The following is a 27,179-nucleotide window of genomic DNA, read 5'->3' as shown; positions in this document are numbered from 1 at the left end:
AAGGTGTGCCAAGGTGTGGACTGGCGATTAGAACTCCCCCACCCACCTTCTTTAGTGTAATCTGAGTGTTTGATCCCAGGGCGTTTCTCGCGATTTGTGGGTTTATGGAGAGTTTCGATCTCATCGTGACTCAGCTTTTCTCTAGCAGAGCTGGCTGAGCTGCCGGCGCTTCTGACTTCACCTTCTCCATCAAGTAACAGGTGAGGTCAGGAAGGTGTGCACCTGCTATGTGTGGTCCCTTATTGTGGCTCAACCAATGTATCCCCCTCCCCACCACCCACCTGCAGATTATTCGGAACTCTATTAAAGATATAGGGCTGGCCAGCCGGTGTGACTCAGTGGTTGAGCACGGACCTATGAACCAGGAAGTCACGGTTCGATTCCCAGTCAGGGAACATGTCAGGGTTGCGGGCTTGACCCCCAGTGTGGGGTGTGCAGGAGGCAGCTGATCAATTATTTTTTCTCATCATTGATGTTGCTATCTCTCTCTCCCTCTCTCTTCCTCTCTGAAATCAATAATAATAGATATAGGGCTATTCAGATTTTGTTTTTTGTGGACGCTTAATTCATGTTTTCAAAAAAATACATTTCATCTAAGTTGTTGCCCTTGGTATCCATTGGCTTCCTTTGTTTTTCTGTAAATGAACAGTTCTACACCCATAGGCTTGGTTAGTCACTTGGCATGGATATTTCACCGTCGCTGGCCCCTAAGGGAGCATGGCGGTGTCTTTGTTGGTGTGAGCCACTCTGTGTAGCTCAATGCTTGTCCTCAAAGCATCCCCACATTTAGCCCATTTTTTAAAAAGTCATTTTTAATTTTTCTTCCTTTTTTTAAAAAAATATATTTTTATTGATTTTTTACAGAGAGGGAGAGGTATAGAGAGTTAGAAACATAAATGAGAAACATTGATCAGCTGCCTCCTGCACACTCCCTACTGGGGATGTGCCTGCAACCAGGGTACATGCCCTTGACCGGAATCGAACCTGGGACCCTTCAGTCTTCAGGCCAACACTCTATCCACTGAGCCAAACCAGTCAGGGCGCATTTTTAATTTTTCAATGATAGTTGACATGCCATATTATATTACTTTCAGGTGCATATGCCCCAGTGATTAGACATTATACAACTTACTGATCATTCCAAGTAATCTCATACCCATCAGGCACCACACCTAGTTATTACAGTAGGGGCCCAATGCACGAAATTAGTGCACTCGGGAGTGGGGCTCCCTCAGCCTGCCCTGTGCCCTCTCACAGTCCAGGAGCCTTCGGGGGATGTCCAATTGCTGGCTTAGGCCCACTCTCTACCACCGCTGCTGCCCAGCTTCTGGCTGAGCAGTGCTCCCCTTGGTGGTCAGTGTGCGTCATAGCAACTGGTCATTCCGCTGTTTGATCAATTTGCATATTAGCCTTTTATTATATAGGATTATTGGCTATCTTCTGGGCGTAGGGAATATAGTCAATGCATTGAGAGGTCACCCATGCACCAAGAGGTCACCAATTCCTTCTAAATCCCTTCACCTTTTTCACCCATCCCCTCAACCTTCCTCTCATTAGGCAACCATCAAAATGTTTAGCCCATGTTTTTGCCCTGTGTTTTACAAGGAAGTCCCCAAAATGCTATGAACAGGCCAGAATCCAGGATAAGGAGGCAAAGCAGGTGAGAGAGCCAGTCAAAAGAAAAAGAATATATTTAGGAGCCATGCAGTTAGGAAGGGCAGTGTTAAACATCCGATAACCTAACACGACGGACTGTTACTTACAGGTAGACTTTTGGTTGAGTGCAGGTGATATTTTGGGAGTTGGCTGGGCTTTGAGTCAGATGGATAAAGTGGGATTCACTATTTACCCATCTAGGATGTGAACGGCAGGCCCCTGGTTAGTGTCTTGGCACTGCCTATGTGGTTGTCAGAAACTGGTGTAGGTTTTGGGTGGGGAGGGGACACCTGTATTCTGGAACCACTAAGGTTTCGAGGGAGCTGTGTCCTGAAGGAAACCAGAAGCCCAGCGTGTCTATTGCCTTTTTGCAGCGACAATGACATATCGTTGGAATGTCAAAGTAATTTTCTTTTTTCTGGGCCCTTCAAAGGACAGGCACCGCTCTGCAGAGGCCACAAACCCCCTCACTGTTAGCGAGCTAATTGTTGACTGTTAGCTATCCTGCACCCACCTACGTTAGAGAAGTACGTGTCTATCATCTTACTTTTTATCCAATCCCAGAGGTTTCCCCACCTCCCTAATCTATCACCAGGGGATTTTGTGTAACCCTCTTAGGTCTCCTCTTTTGGTTCTAATGTATAAAACCAGGTAAAAAAACTGCCCTTCTCTGGAGCATTATCCCTATCCCTTGAGATTCTGTTTCCCAGCATTTGTCGACAGTTTGGCTCAAATAAACTCACAAAAATTCTTCACAGGTGTGAATGATTCTCACGTGAACAATACATATATTTGGATAGAAATGATGTGACAGTGTGCATGTCCTTTTGGTCATTTCAGGACAGATAACACAATGGGGCCCACGGAGGGGGCTGTGAGGGGAGCTCACCATGGTTCCACCTTTTTCTCCATAACAAACTGTCCGTGAGGCCCCTCAGCATCTGAGGGCAAAAGGGCCAGGAACACAGGGGTCTCCGCTCCCTCTTCTGGGCTCTTGGTGGCTTTAGGGCCGGCCATGTCGGTTCTCACCCACCCTGGGCAGCAGGCATTCAGGAGGATCTTGTCCCCTCTCCTGTGCGCACTCAGGTTCCTGGCGTGGATCCTGGACAGGACGGTGACGCCGATTTTTGTGACGCCGTAGGCAGTGTTGGGCCAGCCTTCCTTCTGGTGCACCCCGTTTCGAGTATCTTCCACGAACTTGTTCATGAGCCCCACCAGCTCCTCCTCGCTGATGGTGTCGCTTCTGAACTTCTGCTGCAGCTCCGGGCTGCAGTTTTTCAGAGCTCTGAGACTCACCATGCTGGACACATTCACCACTCTGCCTGAAATGCAAAGGAGGTTGTTATGTAGAAAGGCAGGCGAGCATACGGGTGCCAAATCTGCCCGGATTCTGGACCAGGAATTTCCATCTGAGAAATTTCCAGTGTGCCATGAGCACTGCTGAAGACTGCCTGTATGATGAAGGACGGAGACAGCCTAGAAGCCTGTCATACCCAGCATGTCTCAGATGATATCAGAGAAACGTTTAAATGTGGAGGGCGGTGCCCAGAAGTTCCATGAGAACGTGAAGATGGTTATCGCCGGAACAGGTTAAGGGAACACAGGAGGTGCTCATTGCATTCAGTAGGTAGTCTCTTTCCCCCAAGACTATCTCTGGGAACTTATGAGGATCTTACGGGCACTTGTGCAGGGCTCTATGAACAGGTGTCTACTGACCAACAAAAAGCAGTTCTAAGGTGAACAGACAACACCCGGTTTGGAAGGCTGCTGCTTTGATCACGGGAGATAAAAACAAATTAGTTTGCCCTAGCCCAGTGGTCAGCAAACTTCGGCTCGCAAGCCACATGCGGCTCTTTGGCCCCTAGAGTGAGGCTCTTCCACAAAATACCACGTGCGGACGTGCATGTACAGTGAGATTGAAACTTTGTGGCCCATGCGCAGAAGTCAGTATTTTGTGGAAGAGCCACACTCAAGGGGCCAAAGAGCCACACGAGGCTCACGAGCCGCAGTTTGCCGACCACTGCCCTTAGCCGATTTGGCTCTGTGGATAGAGCATCGGCTTGTAGACTGAAGGGTCCTGGGTTTGATTCCAGTCAAGGGCATGGTCAAGGGCAGTGCTGTACCTTGGTTGTAGGCTCCTCCCTGGCCAAGGCCCTGGTTGGGGTGCGTGCAGGAAGCAACCAATCAATGTCTCTCTCTCAATTTGACATTTCTCTCTTTCCCTCTCTATTCCAATCTCTCTAAAAATCAATGGAAAAAATATCTTCAGTGATGATAGAAAAACAAACAACCCCCCCCCCCCCACACACACACAAATTAGTTCAGTGGGCTAATTACCAGGCCAGTGTTACAAGCTGTCCAAAACCCAGATGGGGAGAAAACGAGCCTGTCTTCTCCCATGTGGGTTTTGGGCAGCGGGGAGCAGTGGTGGAGCGGAGGTGGGCAGCTGCAGTGAGGCAGAGGTGGGATCATTGTGGACATTGACTCCTGCACCCTCTGAGCCACAACATGCCAAGGACCATTCTACCTGGCAGCGAGGGAGCAGAGACTGCAGAGGGTTATGGGAGACACTGCACGAGGGGAAGGCCCTGCCTGAAGCTGGCAGGTCGGGGTGCAGGCAGTGGCCGGAGATGAGCAGTCTCTACTGGACCAGAAGATACGGCACCAATTTGGACTGACAAGCTTTACCTGCAGACCAAGCAACACAGGTGGAGACAGCCCGCCGGTTCTGGGCCTGTGTGACCCTACCGCCATGACCAGCAGTGGGCTGGAGGGAGGCATGTGTTAGACTAGCGTCCAGCAGGCTGTCGGGAGCAGCACGTGGCTGAACTTCACGTCCCTCTGGAAAGTGAAAAAGTTGGGGTAAAACTCAAGATAACTGGGGAGAAGGAATGGTGGCAAAGGGCAAAGGAATGAATAAAATGGGTCCAACAAAGAGAAGTCCAATAAGACACTGGTGCCTCCAGACACGATCTCGTCTCTTGGCTCCATGGTACGGGGCGCTAGAAAGGGTGAAGCCAGGTGTTGCCAAGACCACCCCGCTTTGGGGACTGACAGCTGGAAGGGGAGCTGGCACAGCTGGGCAGCATGGCTCTGGGCGGCAGGTTCCCATGACACGGTGATGCACTGAACCGACCGTCAGTGACTGGGACACGGGGAATGTGCCAGCGCCCTTGATTCTTACTCGTCAGGTCCATGTACAACTGCACTGTGATATGGTGTAATGTTGGCCTGGTTGGCAATGTTCAATGACTATGTGTAAGTGAGTTACATGATGACACTGCTATCAGTAACCACATGTATTGGGAGACTGAGTTAGTCTCCTCAGAATGGAATATATGTGGGAAGGGACTAGCCTGAGGAGGAGCTGGGTTTAGTGAGCCACCAGCGAATTTCTGTACTGCGAAACTCAGCAAACAAGGAAGCGTGACACGCCGGCGGCTCTAATACCACGGCGGCCTACGTGGGCAAACCAAAATCTAAGCCTGTAAATGCCTCAAGTGTGGCGGGCCGGCACGGCCATGGCATACTCAGCCCCTTGTGTGCGGGGCCAGCTCAGCCAGGTTCGGTGAGCCCGAGTGGGGGAGGTGAAGGATTGAAAAAAGACAGACAAGAGAAGGAAGCTGGGTCTCGGTGGGACGCTGCCCTCTCGGATGGAGAGAGACAGTGCCACGGACTACAGGCTGAGTCTTTATTTTATAGCCAGATCCCATGAGGCAAAGGGCATGGTTAAGATGTTTACAACATTCTCCTGGGTTTCGATCCTACTCAATTACATGCACCTGAACTCTATCAAGCCTACATCACTCAGACACGTGGGGCCACGTGTTCAGATGATAGGTTCAAGCTCACAACTATAGCTGTTGGCTATAACTGTGCTGGAAGGGCTCTGCCCTCCAAGCTGGGACTTGCACGTGCCCATGAGAGAACTGTGCCCTCTCATTAGTCCGAGGCTTGAATCTGTCCAAAGAGGGTCTTTGAGCCTCTCTCCACACTCAAGGTTACAAAACCGCAACCTAAGGACCACCGATCAAAAACAGACACCTAGGCTTACAGCTATAGCCAATCAATAATTTCCTTATTTTGCTTCTGCCTTTTCTCTGTGATGGTCTCTCTCCAATACCTGTGGATAGAGCATTCCTAAGCACTTCCGGTTTGCTGTTTCCCAATTCAAATAGATTTTTTTTCTCAAAGAAACTCTTAATTTCTTGAAATGCCTCGGTTTATCTCTTAAGAAAACGAAATAGTTCTGCAAAAATAGTTGCATGCTGGGTAAAGTGCAAATGGCAAAGGTTTGGCCCTTTGCCCAGAGCTGCTGGGATAATCTTTAAACCCTGGACTGTCCTGCCTGATAAGACTGTCCTTGTTTACTTGGGGGCCTAGGGTCAGGCTACACAGTGGATGTTAACAATATGGTTATGGTGAGGCTACCTGGTATCAAACGGATCCCTGGGGGAGGTGCTGGAGAGGAAGGTTAGCCAAGAGAACAGCGGGCCATGTCCGTGAGAACAGCCCTCAGCAGACACCCCTGAAACAAGGTGGGTGAGCTTCCCTGGACGGCAGTGCTCCCTGTTACTGTCACACACACAGCTGCTGTCCACAGGACTCCATGCGACAGGATAGCTGGAAGCTCCCTGCCCGGGCTTCCCTGGCGCCTGCCCCCTGGCCCCTGAGAGCTCCCCCATGGTCGATCTGCAGCACTCTCCCTTTCCTCTGCTGCTGAGCACTGCCATTCTGAGTATAATGGCGTCCCTGAGTTCTGAGTCCTCGCAGGGATTCTTGAACCTGACGGTGGTCTGGGGGAACTCCTGAACTTGTGAAAACCAAGTGATGTTTATCTCAGATATGCACGGTTGGCTTAGCATCTCGGAACCAATAGGTGCAATGCCCTGTAACAGTAGAGTACAAAGAAAGGCCCGTGTGATCCGATGCAGAAGAGTTCAGGGGCCTAATGTATTGGAGGTAGGAACGGTCACTCAGGAAGGGAGGGGGAGGACGAAGAGAGAGGGGGAGGAGGGAGGATCTGGCCTGGGAACCTCAGGGGACTCCAACGGTTGTGAGGGGCACGAGCAATGACTGGCCTCTCTGAGGAGTCTTCTGAACAAAGAGCTGAAGGATAAGCAAGAGCCGGTTGTGCAGAGACCAGGGGGCAGACAGCAAAGATAGCCCAGTTCTGAGGCTGAGGGCACCTGGTCTGGTGCTAGGGCACACCAGGAGACACCAGGGGACAGTGCAGCTGACCAAGGAGCAGGAGCAGGAGCAGGGAGGGGCCTGGAGATGACACCAGGGGAGGGCAGGACTGGGTGCTGCCACAAACAAGGCAGCCAGGGCTCCTACACTCACCTTGGGGTTTCATGAGAGGCAGCAGCTCCGTGCTGACGTCTCGGGTACCAAAAAAGTTTGTTTTCATCGTCACTTCTGCTTGAATATGAAACGGTGTGGGATCATTCACTTTCAGGAGAGAAGGAGAGTATAGTTAATAAATAGTAGCTATGTGGTAACATTCCATAGCATGACATAAAATGTGAATTTTGCGTAGAATTGGCGCCCATGCAATGACCATTTCCTTGTTCCCTGATGTTCTATAGTGTCTGAGATGGTGCCATTCCCAGAGGCTGGTGAAGGTGCACAGTGGGATCGCTGAACCTGTTTGCGCAAGGTTCTTGTTTATTTAGAAATGCATTCAACATTCACTCAAATGCCCTCAAGCCTAAACCAGAATTAACTGAAAACTTGCATCTGAGCAAAGAACACAAAAGTCCTTGGGCCAGAAGGCGCTCCAGTTTCTCTTGCACTTTGATCTTGCTGCACCCCTGCCCCCAAACTCTCTCCTACTTCCCTCGGGAGCCATTCTGCATCCATACACGCGAGGAGACCTTTGTACCGATACTCCGACATGCCAGCCACCCTGGCTGAAGGTGCTGGGGTGACCCCTCCTGGAACCACCCAGCCTTTTACCCTTGAAGGCGATGCCCGCGTTGTTGACCAGCACGTCCAGGCCCCCGTACTCCTTGCGCAGGAAGTCGCGCAGGGCGCGGATGCTCTGCAGGTCGTTGATGTCCAGCTGGTGGAAGCGCGGGCTCAGGCCCTCGACCTGAAGCTGCTGCACGGCCGCCCGGCCTCGCGCCTCGTCCCGCGCCGTGAGCACCACGTCCCCCGAGAACCGGCGGCACAGGTCCCGCGTGATGGCGAAGCCGATGCCCTTGTTGCCCCCGGTCACGAGCGCCACGCGGCTGCTGGACGACATGGCCGGGCAGGAGACTCGAGAAGCACTTGCGTGGAGAGCGGAGCGGACTGTGGATGCCCAACAGCAGCGACCAGGGCTCCCGCGAGGCTCGGAGCGTCAGCGAGTGCGACTGCAGGGCGCAAGCTGTGCACCGGCTGGAGTCACTAGTCCTGTGGCCCAGCGCGCAGGCGCAAGCCCCGCCCTCAGGGCGTGGCTACCGGCCCCGCCCAGGCCCCAGGGGCTGGGAATGCGAACCCAGGCACCCTGGCAAAATTACAGATGGGCGGGCCCAAGGCGAAGGCCTTTGGCTGCTGGCCACGCCTGTCAACAGAGGATCATTTTGTTTGTTTGTTGTTGTTTTTTTTTAAATATATTTTATTGATTTTTTACAGAGAGGAAGGGAGAGAGCTAGAGAGCCAGAAACATCGATGAGAGAGAAACATCGATCAGCTGCCTCCTGCACATCTCCTACTGGGGATGTGCCTGCAACCCAGGTACATGCCCTTGACTGGAATCGAACATGGGACCCCTTACTCCGCAAGCCGATGCTCTATCCACTGAGCCAAACCGGCTTCGGCAACAGAGGATCATTTTGATTGGTCGTCTGACTGCCTTTAAACTGAGCCCTTAGCTGGTTCTCCCGGTCTTTTCCCTGGTGTTTTAAAAAATACAGCCCCCGAAACAAGTCTATGGGACTGGAATTGTGCAATAAGCTCAGAGAATGCAACAAGGACTCACGTGAGTGTTGATTTGTCCCCGAAGTGTGTGAAAGCGCAGCTCCGGGCTCATCCCTGGCCGGTCTTCACCTCACAGTGGCCCCCACACTCCTTGCACAGGAATCCAGCGGTTCTCAACCGGTGGGTCACGACCCCTTTGGCAGTCGAATGAACCTTTCACAGAGGTCGCCTAAGACCATACTGCATATGACATATTTACATTACGATTCATAATAGTAGCAACATTACAGTTATGAAGTAGCAACGAAAATAATTTTACGGTTGGGTCACAACATGAGCAACTGTATTTAAAGGGCCAGAAGGTTGAGAACCACTGATAGACGCTCTACAGGTCAAGGATGTCCAGATGGTGGGAGCGGGGCCCTGGGCCTCAGCCTGTGCAGTTGCTACACAGCTGCCCAACCCCGCACCGAGTCCCCAGACCGCCTGCACAGGTCCGGTGTGATGGCGAGGCGGTGCCCTTACTGGCCACAGTCTCCAGGGCCTCAGGTGTTAAGACGCCATTGCTGGCAGGGGTCCTGGAGGCACTTGAACAGAGAGCAGACAGTGCTGTGGGTCACAGGGGCTCGGGGGTGTGGTCGCGCTCTGTGGTGTCCCAGACAATATGAGAAGCAGCACAAACTGAGTTCTGTGTTTCAGGGCTGTGACTTCTACCCTCCGTCCCTCCCTCCCTCCACGGGGGGGCTGAATGTTCCAGGTTTACTACGGCCCCCCTACCGGATCTGGCCCTTCCTGTGATGTAAGTTCGGCCCAAGCAGGACACGCAACACCCTCTTTTGATCCCAGCTCTGAGCCCAGCAGTGGACAGGGTGGAGAGCTGTGCTTCCCCAAGCACACGGGTTGGTGATGGGAATCAAGGGCTTTGGTTGAACTAAAGGAACTACTTCAGGAGAAGCCCAGAAGGTGGAAGTAGGTGCAGGACTCATTGGTTGGGACCCAGGCCCATCCTCCACTGCAGAAAGGCATGTCTGCTTTTTCTAAAATGCAATGAAGTATTTGCACAGGGCAACTGCCTCTGAGGACACAGATCGCCTTCCTTTCTTAAGAGAAACCAAGGCAGAATCAAATAGGCCCTGTGATTGCATTCAGTGTGGGACCCCCAAGTGGGAGGCAGCATTTATGAAGGTCTTTCTGTGGGCCAAGCTGGTGATGGCAGGTGTATTTCATGGTTACATAATCCTGTTTGTTTAAAGTGCCTACACTTTGTTTTGTCCTTGGTCACAGTTAACAGAGAGAGATGTAAAACCCCACCCCACTCGCTGGTTAGAACCTGTGGCTGCCTTCATGCTACCACAGCAGATCAGAGTATCCCAAGAGACTGCGGCTGCAAAGCTGAAAACATTTACTCTCTGGCTCCTTCTAGAATGTATGTGAGCCCCTCAGTCACACTGTCCCTCTCTTGACCTACCTTTAGGTCTATCCGATTTCTGAGCGGGTACAGCATGCAAGTGATCTGCAGGATGTAGTAAGAACCATTTACCACCTGCTATTGTTCAGTCATTACTCTCACCCACTCCACTTTTTCTCCCCGTGTCACAGGAGAAATCACAGACTCAGCAGTAGCCAATTCAAACTGAATACTCTAAAGGGGCTAATACATGAGGAAAAGGGGCCACATGCTATCCTGACTAGCTCAGGGTAGGTTTGCGTGGCAGCCTTGCAAACGCAGAAAGCAAAAGTAACCACAGTGGTGGTGTGAAATTAAAACTCTTAATTAAAAAAATTGTTTTAATTAATTTCAGAGAGGAAGGGAGAGGGAGAGATAAACATCAATGATGAGAGAGAATAATTGATGAGCTGCCTTCTGCACGCCCCCTACTGGGGATGGAGCCCACAACCTGGGCCTGTGCCCTGACCAGGAATCTAAAAAGTGACCTTCTGGTTCATAGGCTGAAGGTCAAATGCTGAACCACACTGGCTGGGCTGAAATTAAAACTTTTTAAACTAAAAAGCAGTTTACGGGGGTAATCCTGTTCTAGGCCAGCCGTGGGCAAACTATGGCCCGCGGGCCGGATCCGGCTTGTTTGAAATGAATAAAACTAAAGAAAAAAAAGGCAGTACCCTTTTATGCAATGATGTTTACTTTGAATTTATATTAGTTCACACAAACACTCCATCCATGGTTTTGTTACGGCCCTCCGGTCCAGTTTAAGAACCCATTGTGGCCCTCAGAACCCATTGTGGCCCTCGAGTCAGAAAGTTTGCCCACCCCTGTTTTAGGCCGACGCTTTCCCTGACAATCTTCACCATAATGGGTCCTCTCTATTGTCTTTTTGCATCTACAATTACATATCATTGGAATGTCAAAGTCATTTTCCTGTCATTTTGGACCCCTCAAAGATCAGGCACGGTTTGTGGAGGCCACAAATCCCCTCATTATAACTGAGTTACTTACTGACAGTTAACTATCCTGCAGCCACCTCAGTAAAGGCAGTATGTGTCTATCACTTTTCTTTTTATCCAATCCCAGTGGTCCCACCCCTTCCCCTCATTCCCCCCCCCCCCCACCTTTGCTTTCTCCTGCCTCCCTAATCTATCACCAATGGGTTTCACGTAACCCACTTGTTAGGATGGAAAAAGGCCTTTCTCTTTCCTTGCTGTGGCCTTCCACAATTTATGAGAAGCACCTGATAAGTAAATCCCAAGACTGTTAGCTCCTCTGCTTCAAACAGCCCCTCTGTTCAAACTTACAGACAAGACCAGTGACTCTGAAGGCTTCCTGTTTCCTCCCGCTGGTTTCCCACTCAGGATAAGACACCTGCCTAGGACTTCTGCCTGGACTGTCTCCTGAGGAAATAACAGACATCCCCTGCTGTGGGCCCCATTGCACCTAGCAACAGCAGCAGCCCCCAGGTGCCCCTCCCTTCCGTCCCAGGCTTGAAAAGAGTTTTGTTGTTCTTTGCCCTTGGTTAGCAATGCACTGGCGCTTTCCCTCTGGGAAGTGAAATAAACTCTCTCTGTATCCATCTCTTCTCACAGTTGTGAATTCTTTCACAGCCCAAGTCCCCTAGTCACGGGCCCAAGAACCTTACCAGCACTTATGTCTCCTCTTTTGATTGTAATGTATCAAACAAGGCGCAAATCCGATGTTCTCCAGAGCATGATCTCATCCATTGAGATTCTGCTTCCAGCATTTGTTGAGACTTTGGCTCAAAAAATCTTATAAAACTTCTGGTTTTATAAGTTTTGAAGGTTTCCTATGTTAACAATCCTATCTAATAATTGACCATATCTTTGCTATGCCTCCCAATGGCTAATCAGCATGATATGCAAATTAACCACCAACAAAGATGGCAGCTAATTTGCATAGTGCAGGCAGGGCAGGATAGCACAGCCACCAGTGCGAGCCGCCATCTTGGGCTGCAGGCCAACCCCAGAAGCCACCCAAAAGCCGGTGATCAGGGGGAGATGGGGGTCCCCTGCCCAGACTTGACACCTCTGGCGGAGGCGTCAGGCCTGGGCAAGGGGCCTATCCTGCGATCAGAGGGTGATGGGGGTCAATCAGAGGGTGATGGGAGTCGATGCCTCTGGCTGAGGCGTCAGGCCTGGGCGGGGGGCAGAGCCAGTGATGGGCGGGGGGGATGTGGGGATCCCCTGCCCAGGCCTGCCGCCTCAGCTAGAGGCGTCAGGCTTGGGCAAGGGCGGAGTCGGGGATCGGGGGAGATGGGGGTCCCCTGCCCAGGCATGAAGCCTGGGCCAGAGGTGTCAGGCCTGGGGCGGGGGGTGGGGGGGGGGGTGAGGGGTGGGGGGGTGGCGGCCGGGGGCGCCAAGCCAGGGATTAGTCTGAACTACAGAGGAAACACCTTTTCTGACCACTCATTGGTTAAGCTCCCTGTAGCCACTGGCAATATTCTTAGTAACTTGGGTAATAAGAATCTAAAAAGGTGATCTACGGTTTTTCACCACACTCCTGGCGAAAAAAACGAAGGTCCACTGCTGGAAGGCTAAGAAATGTCATATCCTGCCCTAGCCGGTTTGGTTCAGTGGATAATGCCTTGGCCTGCCGATGGCAGGGTCTGGGTTCAATACTGACCAAGGTCATGTACCTAGGTTGCAGGCTCCTCCCTGGCTGGGGCCCAGGTCAGGGCTCATGCAGGAGGCAACCAATCAAAGTGTTCCTCTCACTTTGATGTTTCTCTCTGTCTTTCCCTTTCTCTTCCATATTCTCTAAAAATCAATGGAAACATATCCTCAGGTGAGGATAAAAAAAAAAAATAAAGAAATTATTATTATATGAAAGACACATCTTCAAAATGCCTAAAGAAAGTTGTCATTTTTTCATGGTGAAGGGACTGGAGTCCGTGTTGATGAAAAATCCTTGCTAGCTGCGGTGACTGGCAGTGGCTGCAGCAGCGGGGTGATGGGCTGGTGCCTTCCCCTGATCAGCCCAGTCACCTCCCACAAAGGGAGGCCAGACTGCGGCTTAGGCCCTATCCCCAAGGGGAGCAGGGAGCGGGCCTAAGCCGTCACTAGGACATCCCCTTAGGGCTCCCAGTATGTGAGAGGGGGCAGGCTGGGCTGAGGGACACCCCCTTCCCACCAGTGCACGAATTTTGTGCACTGGGCCTCTAGTATACTATATTTGGATAGAAATGATGTGACAGTGTGCATGTCCTTTTGGTCTATTCAGAACAGATAACATAATAGGGCCCATAGAGAGGAGCTCACCATTTTACAACTTTTTTCTCCGTAACTAACTGTCCATGAGGCCCCTCAGCATCTGAGGGCAAAAGGGCTAGGAACACAGGGGTCTCCGCACCCTCTTCTGGGCTTTTGGAGGCTTCGGGTCCAGTCAGGTCGGTTCTCACCCACCCTGGGCAGCAGGCGTTCAGGAGGATCTTGTCCTCTCTCCTGTGTGCACTCAGGTTCCTGGCATGGATCCTGGACAGGACGGTGATGCCAATTTTTGTGATGCCGTACGTGCTGTTGGGCCAGCCCTCCCTCTGGTGCACCCCGTTTTGTGCATCTTCCACGAACTTGTTCATGAGCCCCACCAGCTCCTCCTCGCTGATGGTGTCACTTCTGAACTTCTGCTGCAGCTCCGGGCTGCAGTTTTTCAGAGCTCTGAGACTCTCCATGCTCGACACATTCACCACTCTGCCTGAAATGCAAAGGAGGTTGTTATGTAGAAAGGCAGGCGCGAGCATTCCGGTGCCAAATCTGCTGGGATTCTAGACCAGGAAGTTTCCATGAGCATTAATGAAGACTGCCTCTCTGATGAAGGCCAGAGACAGTCTAGAAACCTGTCATACCCAGTATATCTCAGATGATGTCAGAGAAATGTTTTTTTTAAACATATTTTTATTAATTTCATAGAGGAAGGGAGAGGGAGAGAGAGATAGAAACATCAATGAGAGAGGATCATTGATCGGCTGCCTCTGGCATGCTCCACACTGGGGATGGAGCCCACAAATGGGGCATTGGCCCTGACTAGGAATCGAATCATGACTTCCTGATTCATAGGCCGACCCTCAACATCTGAGCCAAGCTAGCTGGGTTCAATTTACCTCTTAAATTAGATAGTTCTGCAAAAACAGTTGTATGCCAGCTAAAGGGTAAATCAGTTGTTCAAAGGAGGACAAAATCTTGGTATGTCGTGGCTTTACCGGATGGACTATCTGCTCCTTCCCATCTCTCCTTAGGCCACACTGGCTCCTCCAAATGGCAGGCATACTTCTGGTCCTGTGTCTGTTTCTGTCATATAAATTCTATATAGAGTTTATACCTTCAGTGATCCTTTGGCTGGAACAGAGCAGGGAAGAGAGGGGAGGCGGGCTGGGAGCAAGGCTGTGAAAATAAAGGATTAAGCTTGGCCAGAGCAAGGTTTGGCCTTTGCCTAGGGCTGCTGGGGTAAACTTTAAACCGTTGGACTGTTCATCCTCTTAAGATTGTCCTGCCGAAACCGGTTTGGCTCAGTGGATAGAGCGTCGGCCTGCGGACTGAAGGGTCCTGGGTTCGATTCCGGTCAAGGGCATGTACCTGGGTTGCGGGCACGTCCCCGGTGGGGGATGTGCAGGAGGCGGCTGGTCGATGTTTCTCTCTCATCGATGTTTCTCTCTATCTCTCTCCCTTCCTCTCTGTGGAAAATCAATAAAATATATTTAAAAAAAAAAAAAAAAAAGATTGTCCTGTCACCTTGGGGGTTTAGGGTCAGGCTACACAGTGGATGTTAACAATATGGTTATGGTGAGGCTACCTGGTATCAAATGGGTCCCTGGGGGAGGTGCTGGAGAGGAAGGTTAGCCAAGCGAACAGCGGGCCATGTCCGTGAGGCCAGCCCTCAGCAGACACACCTGAAACAAGGTGTGTGAGCTTCCCTGGACGGCAGTGCTCCCTGTTCCTCTCACACACACAGCTGCTGTCCGCAGGACTCCACGCGACAGGATAGCTGGAAACTCCCTGCCCGGGCTTCCCTGGCGCCTGCCCCCTGGCCCCTGAGAGCTCCCCCACGGTCGATCTGCAGCACTCTCCCTTTCCTCTGCTGCTGAGCACTGCCATTCTGAGTATAATGGCGTCCCTGAGTTCTGAGTCCTCGCAGGGATTCTTGAACCTGACGGTGGTCTGGGGGAACTCCTGAACTTGTGAAAACCAAGTGATGTTTATCTCAGATATGCACGGTTGGTTTAGCCTCTCCGAACCAATGAGTGCCATGCTCTGTAACAGTAGAGTACAAAGAAAGGCCCCTGTGATCAGATGCAGAAGAGTTCAGGGGCCTAATGTATTGGAGGTAGGAACGGTCACTCAGGAAGGGAGGGGGAGGACGAAGAGGGAGGGGGAGGAGGGAGGATCTGGCCTGGGACCCTCAGGGGACTCCAACGGTTGTGAGGGGCACGAGCAATGACTGGCCTCTCTGAGGAGACTTCTGAACAAAGAGCTGAAGGATAAGCAAGAGCCGGTTGTGCAGAGACCAAGGGGACAGACAGCAAAGATAGCCCAGTCCTGAGGCTGAAGGGCACCTGGCCAGGTGAGACACCAGGGGGCAGGGCAGCTGAGCAGGATCAGGGAGGGGCCTGGAGATGACACCTGGGGAGGGCAGGACTGGGTGCTGCCACAAACAAGGCAGCCAGGGCTCCTACACTCACCTTGGGGTTTCATGAGAGGCAGCAGCTCCGTGCTGACGTCTCGGGTACCAAAAAAGTTTGTTTTCATCGTCACTTCTGCTTTAATGTGAAATGGTGTGGGATCATTCCCTTTCAGGAGAGAAGGAGTGTATAGTTAATAAATAGTAGCCATGTGGTAACTTTCCATAGAATGATATAAAATGTGAATTTTTTGTATAATTGTCCCGAGTAATAGCACTGTGCAACCACCATTTCCTTGTTTCCTGATGTTTTCTGAACATAGTGTCTGAGATGGTGCCATTCCCGGAGGCTGGTGAAGGGTGCACTCTGTGGTCTCTGTGAACTTGTCTGTGCAAAATTCACCCCCCCTTGCCCTCAAGGTTAAACCAGGAGAAGCTGTGACAACCTAGAAAAGACTCCCAGGCATCTGGGCCAAGGACACAAAGGTGCCTCGGCCAGAAGGCGCTCCAGCTTCTCTTGCACTTTGATCTAGTGGCACCCCTGTCTCCTGCCTCTCCTCGTCCCCTCGGGAGCCATTCTGCACCCAATACACGAGAGGAGCCCCATTGTACCGATACCCCGACATACCAGCCACCCTGGCTGCAGGTGCTGGGGTGACCCCTCCTGGAACCACCCAGCCTTTTACCCTTGAAGGCGATGCCCGCGTTGTTGACCAGCACGTCCAGGCCCCCGTACTCCTTGCGCAGGAAGTCGCGCAGGGCGCGGATGCTCTGCAGGTCGTCGATGTCCAGCTGCTGGAAGCGCGGCCTCAGGCCCTCGGCCTGCAGCTGCTGCACCGCCGCCCGGCCCTGCGCCGCATCCCGCGCCGTGAGCACCATGTCCCCCGAGAACCGGCGGCACAGGTCCCGCGTGATGGCGAAGCCGATGCCCTTGTTGGCCCCGGTCACGAGCGCCACGCGGCTGCAGGACGACATGGCCGGGCAGGGGGCTCGTGAAGCACTTGCTTGGAGAGCGGAGCGGGCCGCGGATGCCCAAAGACTGCGACCAGGGCTCCCGCGAGGCTCGGAGCGTCTGCGAGGGCGACTGCAAGGGCACCGTGCGCACTGGCTGGAGTCTCTAGTCCTGTGGCCCAGCCGCAGGCACAAGCCCCGCCCCCAGGGGCGTGGCCCCTCCCGGCTCCGCCCAGGCCCCAGAGGCTGGGAATGCAAACCTGGGCCACCTGGCAGGTTTACAGATGGGCGGGCCCAAGGCGAAGGCCTGAGGCTGCTGCCGACAGCTGTCCGTCAGCAGAGGATCATTTTGATTGGTCATCTGACTGCCTTTAAACTGAGCCCTTAGCGTTGGTTCTCCATGGCTTTTCCTTGGTGTTTTAAAAAATACAGCCCCCAAAACAAGTCTTTGGGACTGGAATTGTGCAATAAGCTGAGAGAACGCGACAAGGACTCACGTGAGTGTTGATTTGTCCCCGAAGTGTGGGAAAGCAAAGCTCCGGGCTCATCCCTGGCCGGTCTTCACCTCCCAGTGGCCCCCACACTCCTTGCACAGGAATCCATGTGACGCTCTAAGGTCAAGGATGGCCAGATGGTGGGAGCGGGGCCCTGGCCCTCGGCCTGTGCAGTTGCTACCCAGCTGCCCAACCCCGCACCGAGTCCTGTGCAGTGAGCGCCGCTTCCCCAAGAACCGCCTGCACAGGTCCGGTGTGATGGCGAAGCGGGTGCCCTTACTGGCCACAGTCTCCAGGGCCACAGGGGTTAGGACCCCATGGCTGGCAGGGGTCCTGGGGGCACTTGAACAGAGAGCAGACAGCGCTGTGGGTCACAGGGGCTCGGGGGTGTGGTCGCGCTCTGTGGTGTCCCAGACAATCTGAGAAGCAGCACAAACTGAGTTCTGTGTTTCAGGGCTGTGACTTCTACCCTCCGTCCCTCCCTCCCACCACCGGGGGGGGGGGGGGGGGGGGGGGCTGAATGTTCCAGGTTTACTACGGCCCCCATTCCGGGTCTGGCCCTTCCTGTGATGTAAGTTCGGCCCAAGCAGGACACGCAACACCCTCTTTTGATCCCAGCTCTGAGCCCAGCAGTGGACAGGGTGGAGGGCTGTGCTTCCCCCAAGCACACGGGTTGGTGATGGGAATCAAGGGCTTTGGTTGAACTAAAGGAACTACTTCAGGAGAAGCCCAGAAGGTGGAAGTAGGTGCAGGACTCATTGGTTGGGACCCAGGCCCATCCTCCACTGCAGAAAGGCATGTCTGCTTTTTCTAAAATGCAATGAAGTATTTGCACAGGGCAACTGCCTCTGAGGACACAGATCGCCTTCCTTTCTTAAGAGAAACCAAGGCAGAATCAAATAGGCCCTGTGATTGCATTCAGTGTGGGACCCCCAAGTGGGAGGCAGCATTTATGAAGGTCTTTCGGGGACCAAGCTGGTGATGGCATGTGTATTTCATGGTTACATAATCCTGTTTGCTTAAAGTGCCTACACTTTGTTTTGTCCTTGGTCACAGTTAACAGAGAGAGATGTAAAACCCTGCCCTGCTCACTGGTTAGAACCTGTGGCTGCCTTCATGCTACCACAGGAGATGAGAGTATCCCAAGAGACTGTGGCTGCAAAGCTGAAAACATTTACTCTCTGGCTCCTTCTAGAATGTATGTGAGCCCCTCAGTCACATTATTCCTTCCTTGGCCTAACTAAATGTCTATCTGATTTCTGAGCGGGTACATCATGCAAGTGATCTGCAGGATGGATCTGTAGCAAGACCCATTATTCATCTGCTGATCATCAGTCATTACTCTCACCCACACTCCTATTTCACCCCGTGTCACAGGAGGAATCACAGACTCAAACTTAGTAGCCAATTCAAACTGAATACTTCATAAAGGGGCTAATATATGAGGAAAAGGGGCCGACGCTAATCTGACTAGCTCAGGGTAGGTCTGCGTGGCAGTCTTGTAAACTCAGAAACCTAAAGTAACCACAATGGTGTCTGAAATTAAAACTTTTAATTATTATTTATTAAAAAATATATATTTTATTGATTTTTTACAGAAAGGAAGGGAGCGGGATAGAGAATTAGAAACACCAATGTTGCCGAAACCGGTTTGGCTCAGTGGATAGAGCGTCGGCCTGCGGACTGAAAGGTCCCGGGTTCGATTCCGGTCAAGGGCATGTACCTGGGTTGCGGGCATATCCCCAGTAGGAAATGTGCGGGAGGCAGCTGATCGATGTTTCTCTCTCGTCGATGTTTCTGACTCTCTATCTCTCTCCCTTCCTCTCTGTAAAAAATCAATAAAAATATATTTTAAAAAAAAGAAAAGAAAAGAAACATCAATGTTAAGAGAGAATCATTGATTGGCTGCCTCCTGCACTCCCACTCATGGGGATGGAGCCTGCAACCTGGACATGTGCCCTGACCAGGAATTGAAACAGTGACCTTCTGGTTCATAGGCTGAAGATCAAATGCTGAACCACACTGGCTGGGCTGAAATTAAAACTTTTTAAACTAAAAAGCAGTTTACGGTGGGTAATCATGTTCTAGGCCGACACCTTCCCTGACAAAGGTCAATCTTCAGCATAATGGAGCCTCTCTACTGTCTTTTTGCATCTACAATAACATATCACTGGAATGTCAAAGTCATTTTCCTGTCATTTTGGACCCCTCAAAGGTCAGGCAAGCTTTGTGGAGGCCACAAATCCCCTCATTATAACTGAGTTACTTACTGACAGTTAACTATCCTGCAGCCACCTCAGTAAAGGCAGTATGTGTCTATCACTTTTCTTTTTATCCAATCCCAGTGGTCCCACCTCTTCCCCTCATTTCTCCCCCCCCCCCCCTTTGCTTTCTCCTGCCTCCCTAATCTATCACCAATGGATTTTACGTAACCCACTTGTTAGGATGGAAAAAGGCCTTTCTTTTTCTTAGCTGTGGCCTTCCACAATTTATGAGAAGCACCTGATAATTAAATCCCAGGACTGTTAGCTCCTCTGCTTCAAACAGCCCCTCTGTTCAAACTTATAGACAAGACCAGTGACTCTGAAGGCTTCCTATTTCCTCCTGCTGGTTTACCACTCAGGATAAGACACCTGCCTAGGACTTCTGCCTGGACTGTCTCCTGAGGAAATAACAGACATCTGAACTTGTGAAAACCAAGTGATGTTTATCTCAGATGTGCATGGTTGGCTTAGCATCTCGGAACCAATAGGTGCAACGCACTGTATTAGTAGAGTACAAAGAAAGGCCCCTGTGATCAGATGCAGAAGAGTTCAGGGGCCTAATGTATTGGAGGTAGGAACGGTCACTCAGGAAGGGAGGGGAAGGACGGAGAGGGAAGAGGAGGAGGGAAGATCTGGCCTGGGATCCTCAGGGGACTCCAACGGTTGTGAGGGGCACGAGCAATGACTGGCCTCTCTGAGGAGTCTTCTGAACAAAGAGCTGAAGGATAAGCAAGAGCCGGTTGTGCAGAGACCAAGGGGACAGACAGCAAAGATGGCCCAGTCCTGAGGCTGAGGGCACCTGGCCAGGTGAGACACCAGGGGGCAGGGCAGCTGAGCAGGAGCAGGGAGGGGCCTGGAGATGACACCAGGGGAGGGCAGGACTGGGTGCTGCCACATACAAGGCAGCCAGGGCTCCTAGACTCACCTTGGGGTTTCACGAGAGGCAGCAGCTCCGTGCTGACATCTTGGTTACCAAAAAAGTTTGTTTTCATCGTCACTTCTGCTTTAATGTGAAATGGTGTGGGACCATTCCCTTTCAGGAGAGAAAGAGTGTATAGTTAATAAATAGTAGCTATGTGGTACCATTCTATAGAATGACATAAAATGTGAAAATTGGCCTGGCCTGTGTGGCTCAGTGGTTGAGCATCAACCTATATTAATCAGGAGAAGTCACGATTCGATTCCCAGTCAGGACACATGCCCGGGTTGCGGGCTTGTTCCCAAGTGGGGGACTTGCAGGAGGCAGCCAATCAATGATTCTCTCACATCATTGATGTTTCTATCTCTCTCTCCCTCTCCTTCCTCTCCCTCCCTCTCTGAAATCAATAAAAATATATTGAAAAAAAAAATAAAAACAAAATGTGAACTTTGTGTAGAATTGGCGCCCATGCAATGACCATTTCCTTGTTCCCTGATGTTCTATAGTGTCTGAGATGGTGCCATTCCCGGAGGCTGGTGAAGGTGCACAGTGGGATCTCCGAACCTGTTTGTGCAAGGTTCTTGTTTATTTAAAAATCCATTCAACATTCACTCAAATGCCCTCAAGGCTAAACCGGGAGGAACGGTGACAACCTAGAGAAGACTCCCAAGAACAAAAAGGTCCTTGGGCCACAAAGTGCTCCAGTTTCTCTTGCACTATGATCTAGTCGCAGCGGTTCTCAACCTGTGGGTCGCGACCCCTTTGGGGGTCCAACGACCCTTTCACAGGGGTCGCCTAAGACCATCAGAAAACATATATATATATATATATATATATGTGTGTGTATATATATATATATATATATATATACACACATATATATATAATTACATGTTGTTTTTGTGATTAATCACTATGGTTTAATTATGTTCAATTTGTAACAATGAAATTGGGGGTCACCACAGCATGAGGAACTGTATTAAAGGGTCGCGGCGTTAGGAAGGTTGAGAACCACTGAGTGGCACCGTGCCCCCTGCCTCTCCTACTCCCCTCGGGAGCCATCCTGCACCCCAAACACGAGAGGAGCCCCATTGTACCGATTCCCTGACATACCAGCCACCCTGGCTGCAGGTGCTGGGGTGTTCCCCCTCCCCCGCTGCAACCACCCAGCCTTTTACCCGTGAAACCAATAGCTGCGTTGTTGACCAGCACGTCCAGGCCCCCGTACTCCTTGCGCAGGAAGTCGCGCAGGGCGCGGATGCTCTGCAGGTCCTGGATGTCCAGCTGGTGGAAGCGCGGCCTCAGGCCCTCGGCCTGCAGCTGCTGCACGGCCGCCCGGTCCCGTGCCGTGTCCCGCGCCGTGAGCACCACGTCCCCGGAGAACTGGTGGCACAGGTCCCGCGTGATGGCGAAGCCGATGCCCTTGTTGGCTCGGGTCACGAGCGCCACGCGGCTGCAGGACGACATGGCCGGGAAGGAGGCTCGAGAAGCACTTGCGTGGAGAGCGGAGCGGGCCGTGGATGCCCAACGGCTTCGATCAGGGCCCGGGAGGCTCCGAGCATCAGCGCACGTGCTGGACTGGGCGCCAAGGCGCCTCTTGCCCAGTGCGCAGGCGCAGGCGCAGTCCCCGCCCCCTCTGGGCGTGGCCCAGGGACCCTCCCAGGGGTGCTTGTTAGGTAAACAAGGGCCGCCTGCAGGGTGACAGGTGGACTGGCCCAGAGTCTAAGGCCACTGTCTGTTGGCTCAGCCTGCTGGGCAGTAGAGAATCTTTTTGATTGGTTGTGTGGCTACCTTTCAACTGAACCCAATCCTTGGTTCTCCAAGGGTTTTCCCTGGGATTCCCCTAACTAAGCTTTAGAAATGGGACATTTGTACAGACTGCCCTCCTTCCTGGCTCCCTAGCCGCCGGCCCCCCTGTATTTTCTAAAATATATTTTTATTGAAATCAGAGAAGGGAGAGGGAGAGCTAGAAACATCAATGATGAGATAGAATCATTGATTGGTTGCCTCCTGCACGCCCCCACTGGTGATCGAGCCCGCAACCCGGCCTCGGTCCTTGACTGGAATTGAACCTGGGACCCTTCAGTCCGCAGGCCAGTGCTCTACCCACTGAGCAAAACCGGCTAGGGCTCCCCCATATTTTAAAAAATGTAGCTTGAAAACAGAAGTCTTTGGAACTGGAATCGTGGAATAAGCTGTGTGAACATGACAAGCGCTCACGTGCGTGTTGATTTGTCCTCTAAGTGTGTGAGAGCAAAGCTCTGGCTCATCCCTGGCTGGTTCTTACATGACAGTGGGCAACTATTCATGTGAGTCATCCCAGCGTTACCACCTCTCCAGACCAGCGATTTTCAACCAGTGTGCCACAGTGTGAGACATTTTAAAACATGCAATACCAATTTATTCAGGGGCACTGACCTCTTTTTTCCCTTAGGTTGTCAAATTAAAAAAGCCTGAATACAAGCATGTCAAACTCAAAGGCTAACACGGGCCAAATAAACAAGGTTTAGGTTTATGCGGGCCGCAAAAAAACAAACGCCTCAATTTTCATAGAAACGTCGGTTTATTTCGATAGAGACATACTGAATACAAAGGGACGAAGTAAATGAGTAATTGTTAGTGAGTATTCGTTGTGTGCCGCGTGCGGCCTGTGGGCCACAGCTTGGCATGCTTGGCCAAAACAACAAGAGCTGACCTGTGTTGGTGAATCAAAATTATGCTATTTTTTTTGACAGATCGGCAAAAAATACATATATGTTTGGTGTGTCGCAGAATTTTAGTAATTAGTTTGTGTCCATGAAATGAAAAAAGTTGAAAATCGGTGCCCGAGCCCTAGCCAGTTTGGCTCAGTGGCTAGAGCATCAGACTGCAGACTGAAGGGTCCCAGGTTCTATTCTGGTCAAAGGCATATGCCCGGGTTGTGGGCTTAGTCCCCAGTAGGGGGCGAACAGGGTGCAGCCAATAGATTCTCTCTCATCATTGATGTTTCTATCTCTCTCTCCCTCTCCCTTCCTCTCTGAAATCAATAAAAATATATTTAAAAAAATCGGTGCCTTAGTCACCTGCAAGGCCAGTTAGTTACCCGTATGCGGAGGCTCCAGTGTAGAGGTACCAGGTGGCTTGGTAGCCCTTTCTCATACTCACAGTAACTCGTCAGGATGCATCCTCAGAAAGTCCATAAATTAGATGTGGTGGGAAATGCATTTTCTTCCTCTTTAGTGCTTACAGCAGAGGAATAGGGGAATATAAAGCCAAATTTCATGTCTGTGCTGTCCCTTATGGAAGCCACCAAGCCACAGGTGGCCATTGGAATGTTATTTTAATCACAACGGTACAGTTTACATTCAGTTCTTCAGTTGCCCAGCCACATTTCCAGAGCTCAATAGTGCGGCACATGTGTCAGTGGCCGCCATATGGGACAGTGCAGACATATGCTATTACCAACACAGCAGCAAGTTCTGCGGGAAAGCAAGCTTTAGATAGAATCCAATTATATTGCAGTTTCAAAGTAGGTTTGGCAAAAAACCAAAACACACAATCAGAGAAAGACCTTTACTTTTTTTGACTGAAACTTCCGTGGTGATAATTGTAGGTTCACGTGCAGTAGTAACAAATAATTCTAAGATTCCTTACATTTCCGCCTGTTCTCCTCAATCATAACATTTTGGAAAACTAGAGTACAGCCCGGCCAGGCAGCTCAGTCGGTTCGAGTGTCCTCCCCATATGCCAAGCTGTGGGTTCAATCCTCTCTTAGTGCACATACAAGACTCAACCAACGGATGCATCAGCAAGTGGAACAACAAATGATGTCTCGTTCTCTCTCTTAAGTCAATAAATAAATAAAAATTTGTTAACGTAAAAAAACCATTGAAACCTGTAAAGAATTTTTGTGAGTTTATTTGAGCCAAACTGTCGACATATGCCGGGAAGCAGAACCTCAATGAATTGAGATAGTGCTCCGGAGAATGGAGGGGTTACATTTGTATTTATACATTTGCAATCAAAGGAGGAATGTAGGTGGGTTACATGAAATTCATTGGTGATAGATTAAGGAGGTGGGTTTAAGCAAAGTGGGGGGGGGGGAACCCCTGGGATTGGATAAAAGGTAAAATGATGGACACATATACTTAGGTGGGTGCAGGATCAATTAGCATGATAATGAAGGAATTTGTAGTATCTGCCCTGGAGCCCAGAACATTTGGTTGTGCCCCAGGGGGTCCAGAAAAAGGGAAGTTACAAGTTACCCAGACACTTCAAAGGAATGTTATCTTAGAGGCAAAAAGGCAAATGGGCTCAGTAAGGATCAAAGTTGATCTTGTCAGTGAAGATACCGGCCTAGGACATAACTGCCCACCATCACTGCTTTTAGTCAAAGTTTAATTTCAGACCATCCTTTGTGGTTATTTTAGGTCTCTGAGTCTGCTGGGCTGCCACGCAGGCCTTCCCTGAGCTTGTCAGGTCAGCGTGTGGCCCCTTTCGTCCACACATCCCCCTTTTGGTCATAAATCAATCCAAAGGATGCATTGATGACCAACCTTTTGGTTGGATAATGGAGTCCCACGGTGCTAGGAAGGCTCATTCCTAGGATGTGTCGGTGTCAGCATGTCTTGCTGAACAGGTGGACCACTGGGGATGGGACAAGACCATAACCTTAGATGGCATTTAAGGTCGAATTATTATTATTTAAAAAAGGGCAGGTAAATGGGAGGCAGTCAGGTCCTATACGTCCTGGTTAAAAAGTATTCTGGATCATTTCTAATTTTTGAGCCATCATGATCCGAGTCTTTTTGCTGTTTGTCTTAAGTTTTGCTTTTCTGCATCTAGTATAACATTTACATACCATGAACACAAAAATCACAAAGGTATTGATTACATACCAGGGTTTGGAATGAGGAACCTGGTTCGCAAAAAAAAACCAAAAAACAAAACTGTTTACAGAAGCAGAATTATAGTTCTGGGTCTCGGGATCACTGAATTGACAGAAACACCTTATCCAGAGCCCTCGGGTCTTGAGACCACTGAGTTGCCAGGAATTTATTAAATTTAGAGTAATTGCGCTGCCCTGGCCTTGGGACCACTGAGTCAACTGGAATGCATTATCTGTGGTCACTAAAATGACCTAGGGTAATTGCGCTGTCCTGTTTCCCAGGTACAGAAGAATGTGCTTTCCAAAACCAGTAAGATCACAATCAATGGGATGGTCATTCAATCGCATGGGATGATGTATACAATTCAGAAAATCAAAATAATTTTTCCACTGGTAAGGAAAGCAAATAGGTACCATACTTCATTCCCCACTGGTTTTATGTACATGAGTCAAATCATGGACTTATCTTTTACTAGTTAGGGGATTGTACTGCCCCCTAACTAAAAGTAGTTAGACCGAATTAATTTTTCTAAACTGCCAGTTTGGCACATTTAATTTTCATTTACTCACCCCACTTATTTTAGGGGCATTCTCTATTCTGTTCCTGCTCTTCTGTCCCCCTGTGCATCTAGCCCCACTTGTCCCTGGACTTTCTCACTGGCTAGAAAAAAAAATGTTCTTACAGTTACCAAGCGCCCTAGTGCCACGGTCCCCATTAGTACTGTCCTCACTGAAGTCCAGTTCCACTCTTGCGGACGTCGAGCCTCCTCCTGGCTCTCACGGGTGAGGCCGCTGGCTGCCGGGATCAAGGCCATTTCCTGGAGCAGGAGCTGGGAGTGGTGTAGCCAGTTCTGCAGGCGACAGTGTATAGTCCTTTCCAAGTTGGGGTGAGTCCTTGGGTTGTGAACTTCTTTACCCACACTGAGTCCCCAGGCTGGAAAGGATGTACAGAGATGGCATTCGCAGGGCGTCTCGAACAAGCTTATGGGTGGCTTGTAATTTCTGTAAGAGATCACATCCAAGAAAGGGGTACAGGCATTCTGGCAAATACAGGAATTCATGAACCACCTGGTGGCCGCCTAACTGACATCAACGGGGGCGGCAGAACATTTTGCAGCTGTGGTCCTGGTAGCTCCAATAATGGTGACTTCCTGTCCTGAGAGGGGAGCTACCTTCTGAGTAACTACCGAGTGCTCTGCTCCTGTATCAACCATAAAGTTCACAGTCTGGCCCCCGATTTTCATTTCGACCATCGGCTCATGGGGGCCCATTTGGAAAGAGCCCAGTCTGTCCCAGTCAGAGTCAGCTGTTGCCAGTCCGAGGAGGTCTGCCTCAGGCGGCTCTGGCCGATAGCGCTGGGTGGTTTGGATGGCCTTGCCAGCTTCTTCTGGCCTGCTCCTGCCCTGCCTGCCTCTTCACTCCTGCTGCTAAACCTTACTCTGTCCCTTCTTACACACGCAGAACCGGACCCAAGGCAGCAAGGTTTGAGCAATTTTAAAATTCCTTAACATACATTCTAAAAGAACTAATCAAAATAAGGCTTATTTTCTAACTCATTTGTCCTTGGGTGTGGACGGCAAATGACACTAATCAGATTGACATAAATGATTTAACCTTTGTTTAGGGAGGCAAATGCAAATTATTTACTCCCAAGTGTCCTTGGTTTAAGGAAGATAGGATTTTCTGCTCAGTTTCCCTATTTTACTTACCCCAGCTTACTGGCCTATCATGCATTCAACTTTCTTTTAACATTTCTCTTTTCCTTCTCATTACATACAAAACCTTCATAAATTTCACACTTTCAAATTAGCCTTCAAACCTTCTTTCTATGTCCTTCAAAAATGCATAACCATGCCTCAGACCTTCCATTAAGTATTTCTCTTTACCTTCCTCCATCACACCTAAGCCATACTTTCCAGCTAGTTAAAACTCTTAGCCTTAATTTTTAGGTGACATGTAAATAATTAACATTCCTCAGATTAGCAATACATTCATTTTTTTTTTTAAGAGACACAAGCAGAAATTTTACTAGCTAAATAATTTT

At 50.5% G+C, this 27,179-nt stretch overlaps 2 protein-coding genes across 3 annotated transcripts; both read right to left on the bottom strand.

Moving 5' to 3' along the window:
- Positions 1 to 1,668: 1,668 nt before the first annotated feature.
- Positions 1,669 to 8,253, bottom strand: LOC308517357 (carbonyl reductase [NADPH] 1). The gene is made up of 3 exons (XM_081088504.1): positions 7,615 to 8,253; positions 7,000 to 7,107; positions 1,669 to 2,978 (listed from the first exon to the last, which is right to left on the bottom strand). The coding sequence occupies exons 1-3, from the start codon at positions 7,901 to 7,903 to the stop codon at positions 2,542 to 2,544; spliced, it is 834 nt and encodes a 277-aa protein (XP_080944630.1). The 5' UTR covers positions 7,904 to 8,253; the 3' UTR covers positions 1,669 to 2,541.
- A 4,974-nt stretch (positions 8,254 to 13,227) lies between these two features.
- On the bottom strand, positions 13,228 to 21,735 carry LOC308517359 (carbonyl reductase [NADPH] 1-like; the record flags this gene model as incomplete). 2 transcript variants are annotated; one of them, XM_081088506.1, is made up of 3 exons in its annotated part: positions 13,228 to 13,720; positions 15,702 to 15,809; positions 16,327 to 16,766. In XM_081088506.1, 3 exons carry the CDS (start codon positions 16,613 to 16,615, stop codon positions 13,284 to 13,286), a joined length of 834 nt encoding a protein of 277 aa, XP_080944632.1. The 2 variants fall into 2 exon arrangements, with proteins under 2 accessions (XP_080944632.1, XP_080944633.1); XM_081088507.1 differs by lacking the exon at positions 16,327 to 16,766 and adding an exon at positions 21,447 to 21,735 and having other exon boundaries at positions 13,284 to 13,716; positions 15,698 to 15,809.
- Positions 21,736 to 27,179: the final 5,444 nt, after the last annotated feature.

The sequence above is a fragment of the Myotis nattereri genome (assembly GCF_964212035.1).
Source record: "Myotis nattereri genome assembly, chromosome: 3".
In the NCBI taxonomy this organism is placed as follows: Eukaryota; Metazoa; Chordata; class Mammalia; order Chiroptera; family Vespertilionidae; genus Myotis; species Myotis nattereri.
This window is presented reverse-complemented; position numbering and strand designations above follow the sequence as displayed.

Coding starts and splice junctions, on each gene's coding strand:
- LOC308517357 (XM_081088504.1), bottom strand. CDS start 7,903: ATGTCGTCCAGCAGCCGCGTGGCGCTCGTGACCGGGGGCAACAAGGGC. Junction 7,108..7,614: donor CGCGGGCATCGCCTTCAAGG/GTAAAAGGCTGG, acceptor CTCTCCTGAAAG/TGAATGATCCCACACCGTTT. Junction 2,979..6,999: donor GCCTCTCATGAAACCCCAAG/GTGAGTGTAGGA, acceptor TTTGCATTTCAG/GCAGAGTGGTGAATGTGTCC.